Source organism: Atractosteus spatula, chromosome 14, assembly GCF_055471065.1.
Source record: "Atractosteus spatula isolate fAtrSpa1 chromosome 14, fAtrSpa1.hap1, whole genome shotgun sequence".
Classification (NCBI taxonomy): Eukaryota; Metazoa; Chordata; class Actinopteri; order Semionotiformes; family Lepisosteidae; genus Atractosteus; species Atractosteus spatula.
The window spans coordinates 40,544,189-40,548,162 of NC_142719.1; the positions used below are offsets into that span (position 1 = coordinate 40,544,189).

A 3,974-nucleotide genomic window follows, 5' to 3' on the forward strand; every position below is an offset into this window, starting at 1 on the left:
TGGGAGACAGCAGGAAAGCCGGAAATGCAGAATCCAGCTTCAGAGAGAGGTGCTGATCATCACGCTTTTGACCAGTGTGGATGGAACTATAGTGTTGAAGGTGGAGCTGTAATCAATGAATAGCACTCTGCCATATGTCTTTATCATACAAATGAGCCAGGGAAATAGCATTGTCAGTGGACCTGTTATGCCAGTATGCAAACTGGAGCACTCAGGTACCATTGTGTTCACATGCCTCATGACCAGCCTTTCAAAGCATTTCATAAGGGTTAGGTTAAATTGTTTCACTAAACTCTGCACACAAGACATGAGTGCTACCTGGTCAATAATCATTAAAACAGGTCACACTATTTTTCTGCAGCTCTGGTATAATGGTGGGTTTCTTAAAACACACAGGAACAGAAGATTGCAAAAGTGAAAGATTAAAAAAAAAATCTATAAAAATCACAGCTCATTGGCCTGCAGAGGAATTCAGGACCTGTCCAGCCACGCCGGCCAGGCCAGTCTCTTTAACAACAATCAGATTCAAAATTCCCAGAAGACTTTCTTTCAGTCCAGAGTAATTGCAAGACTTTACCTTAGTTCTTAACACTGTACAAAGCCTGGTCTTGTATTCAAGACAGCCAAACACTCCAACCCAGCGAAGGAAAAATGCTCATTCCTGGTAAGGGTCACAGCCCCCTGCACTCTCAAACAGAAGCAGGGTGCACACACACAAGTACGATTTTCCAGATGCCAACTACCTCAGACAGCAGGACTATCGGAAAGCGAGAGGAAATTGGACCACCCCGACAGTCGATATTCACTACCCAGGGCTGCCCATACTATTTTTAGACAAATAGTTAAGAGACGTGTCCAAAAACACCTGATCTTTGTGGCACCGAAAGTAAGCTTTCATGTTCTGAAGCGTGCACATTCCGTACATTCAGCTGTGATAGTTTAAGACTTCTCTAAAGGATTTTAGATCCTTCTTACTACTTTGGGGAACTATGCCAGGTATGGCAAGGACAGAAGGTAGTAGGAGGTTAAATTGTTTTACTAAAGCCTGCACACAGTGAAGTCTGTGGGGGAGGGGAGACGAGTATCAAGAACTCACAAGACAACTTCCCTTCTTTGATGAATGGTATATTAAAACTTTCAAAAACTCATTTTTTATTTAGCAAAGTAGATAAAAGATTAATATTTTCTATACATGGTTTAAATGATAGATATTTGCAGTGCAGAAGGCTCTCAGCACTCTCCCTTTTTGCTGATAAAGAAGTTTGTGTTCTTCTCCCTAAGAAAAAGAAAAAGACTTCATTAATCACGTCCATGTGCACCACAGTCATCAAAATGAGTATTAATATGATGCCAATAAGATGAGTGTTGTTATGACAAAGTGAAAACAAGCCTGTTCCTGATAAAATGGCAACAATCACTGCCCAAAACAAAGTTGGCATTGCAACACAATCCTACCACTCCGACATTGCACAGGAATGTATTCTTGCCAGCTTCAGCTGATGAAAGATCAATTAGTCATCACCTACGTTCACTTCCAGCCCAGCAAACGAGGCAATTAAATACAGGCAAAATTTCACCGTCTCCTAGCTCTACTGCAGCCTTGTCCCAGGATACACCTTCCCAGGTTTGACTGTTGACAGAGTTATAGATCCTTCTCTGGCTGAAGCAAAACAATCTTGTTCTTGTGAGCAGAATGACGGAGCAGGAGGAAGACAGGCTGCTTGCAATTGCAGGGAGAAGGCGCACCTCAGGTTGGGAAGACGCACATATTAAAAACTGGACTTGGAAGTGATTATAGGTTAGAAGAATGTGACCCTGCTAAACTCTGAACTTCTGCGCAAATCATCCACACCACACAGCAGCAGTGGTATTCAAGACTGCTGGACCAGGTAGTCTGATCCACTGATGAGCTCACACTGCATCAAGCACTTCACTAAAAAAAAAAAAAAAAAAAGTAATTTATACCCAACTGCATGCAAGGTGCAAGTAAAGCAAAACGGTTAGGAGGCCAAGGTTAGCAGCAAAAACAGTTCTCCATTTTCTTCAACTCCAATTTGAACCAGGATAGTGACAAGGACGGGCTTTGCTTATTTGTAACCAATAACGAAGCTATCCCAGCTCGTGTGTGCGAGATGCACCCCGCGTGTTTCAGGCCAGTGACTAGACTTCGATAAAAGGGTTAGGCTGGATTACGGCAACACTGGAAAATCAAACCGCAAACCCATCAACAAGCCTTTCCTGGAGAGAACTATAAGAGCAAAAGGGACAGGTAAGAGGTTCATTCCGGACTGAAAAGTACAGAAAAGAAAGTTTTGATTGTGGAGCCTTCTTCAGGTGCAGGACCTTTTCATTCCGCGCTGAATCTTCACCTGTCCCCATAAACGTTTCATACGACAGACAAGAGCCAAGAGCAAGAAATTGCATGTCGCTGTGCCAGCGCTTTGTACAAAGTGCAGATGACGAAAAGAAAGTTTTTTAGCAAACAGCTGTACTGTACTCACATGTTATCCGCACAGAGCATGCACTCGTTTCCATACACGACTCCGTTGGTACCACAGACCGGATCAAAGTTGCGGGGGCACGCAGGAATCATGTACTGGCTACAATCGGGCTGTGGAGAGGAAGAGCTAGGTTGTGGGTCACCGAACTCATTTATCGCACTGAATTTTAACAAGCGATAAAGCGGGGGGGGTGAGGAAAAAAAATCTTACTGGTGTTCCTCCACTGGGAATGGAGGCTCCTCTTACCAGACCTACAAAATTTAAAAAACAAAACACGAGCATTACAAGGATCCACCGCTCGGTAACAGAACAGTTTAATTAGTATTTCCATTCGAAATACTTCTAGTACTACGTGAAGTTTTGAAGACCCTGCTCACATTAAAACGGGACGTAACATTTGAGAAACCTGTCGGAACAAGCTTTATTCAAGCAACACTTGTAATGCAATCGCACAATTTAACAGTAATTGCGCTGCCCCCCCTTCTCAGAGTCACGCCGAGTAGCTGTACTACAGTGTTACAGCATTTCGGAAATACAGATACACATTGTAAGTCAAAGCAACCACGAACAATAGCTTTTAGTTTTGAGAGGCATTAGAGACTCTGGTGCAAACATTATTAACAGCTAGGGGCTACTGGATTGGATACAACTACTTTTATTCTGCCTGCTCCCGGCAATTCAGAACAGACCCGCAGTGTTCTCCCCCACCACCACCATTAATTCCTTACAATAATGAGCATTCACGCAAAATATGAGCAATAGACACTAGAACAGCTGCTGCTCCTCTCCTTAATTTGAGAGAATTGAAGCACCAGTTTCCAAAGATCCAGCAGACGTACTGTATTAGTTTACTGATCCCGGACAGGCGGCGAAAAAAAGGGGGCACTACCCGTCACCTACCCGCTTTTCAAGAGGCTCGTTAAAATACAAACCACCAGAAACACAAAGAACCGCTTTCGAGATAACCCATAGCTGTGTCTGAGTCGGGATTAGAAAGAAGACTGCGAGATCCCACAGACAGGAAAGCCGTCAATACCCTTGTGATTAGCTCCAATGTGTTCAGATCTACATATCGACTCACCGGCCAAGCAGAAAGCAGCCGCAAGGAACACGAAAAGGCGAGTAGTCGTCTGCATGGTGGAAGTAATGAGCCAAAGTCAGACCTCAGATCCCGACTGCTAAAATATTCTACAACTCGAAGCTGTGTGAGTCGTTTTATTCCGTTTCGTCACAGGTCTCCACCCCCTCAATTATCACTGTTCAAACTGTTGACTACAGATTGGGATCGTCTGGGTGCGTAAGTGGACCTCCCACGTGTAAGTCCTTTCTTTCTCCGGTGTGTTGCAATGCGCCTTTCCAGAGCAGTTCCGATTCATCCAGTATCTCCTTAGGATCTGTTCGTGTCCACACCTCAAAGCTAATCTCTACCGCTGTCGTAGCTACCCAGATAACCTGAAAGTAAACCTTGTTTTT

The 3,974-nt window shown here is 44.0% G+C and overlaps 1 protein-coding gene across 1 annotated transcript; it reads right to left on the reverse strand.

The window, feature by feature from the left end:
- Positions 1-1,109: 1,109 nt before the first annotated feature.
- Positions 1,110-3,751, reverse strand: LOC148821339 (trypsin inhibitor ClTI-1-like). The gene is made up of 4 exons (XM_088931905.1): positions 3,583-3,751; positions 2,712-2,752; positions 2,502-2,611; positions 1,110-1,276 (listed from the first exon to the last, which is right to left on the reverse strand). The coding sequence occupies exons 1-4, from the start codon at positions 3,635-3,637 to the stop codon at positions 1,231-1,233; spliced, it is 252 nt and encodes an 83-aa protein (XP_088788031.1). The 5' UTR covers positions 3,638-3,751; the 3' UTR covers positions 1,110-1,230.
- Positions 3,752-3,974: the final 223 nt, after the last annotated feature.

Excerpts from the sequence above, each read along its gene's own strand:
- LOC148821339 (XM_088931905.1), bottom strand. The coding sequence starts at position 3,637 with ATGCAGACGACTACTCGCCTTTTCGTGTTCCTTGCGGCTGCTTTCTGC. Across the intron at positions 2,612-2,711 it reads TTCCCAGTGGAGGAACACCA|CCCGATTGTAGCCAGTACAT; the intron begins GTAAGATTTTTT and ends TCCTCTCCACAG. Across the intron at positions 1,277-2,501 it reads ATGCTCTGTGCGGATAACAT|GGAGAAGAACACAAACTTCT; the intron begins GTGAGTACAGTA and ends TCTTTTTCTTAG.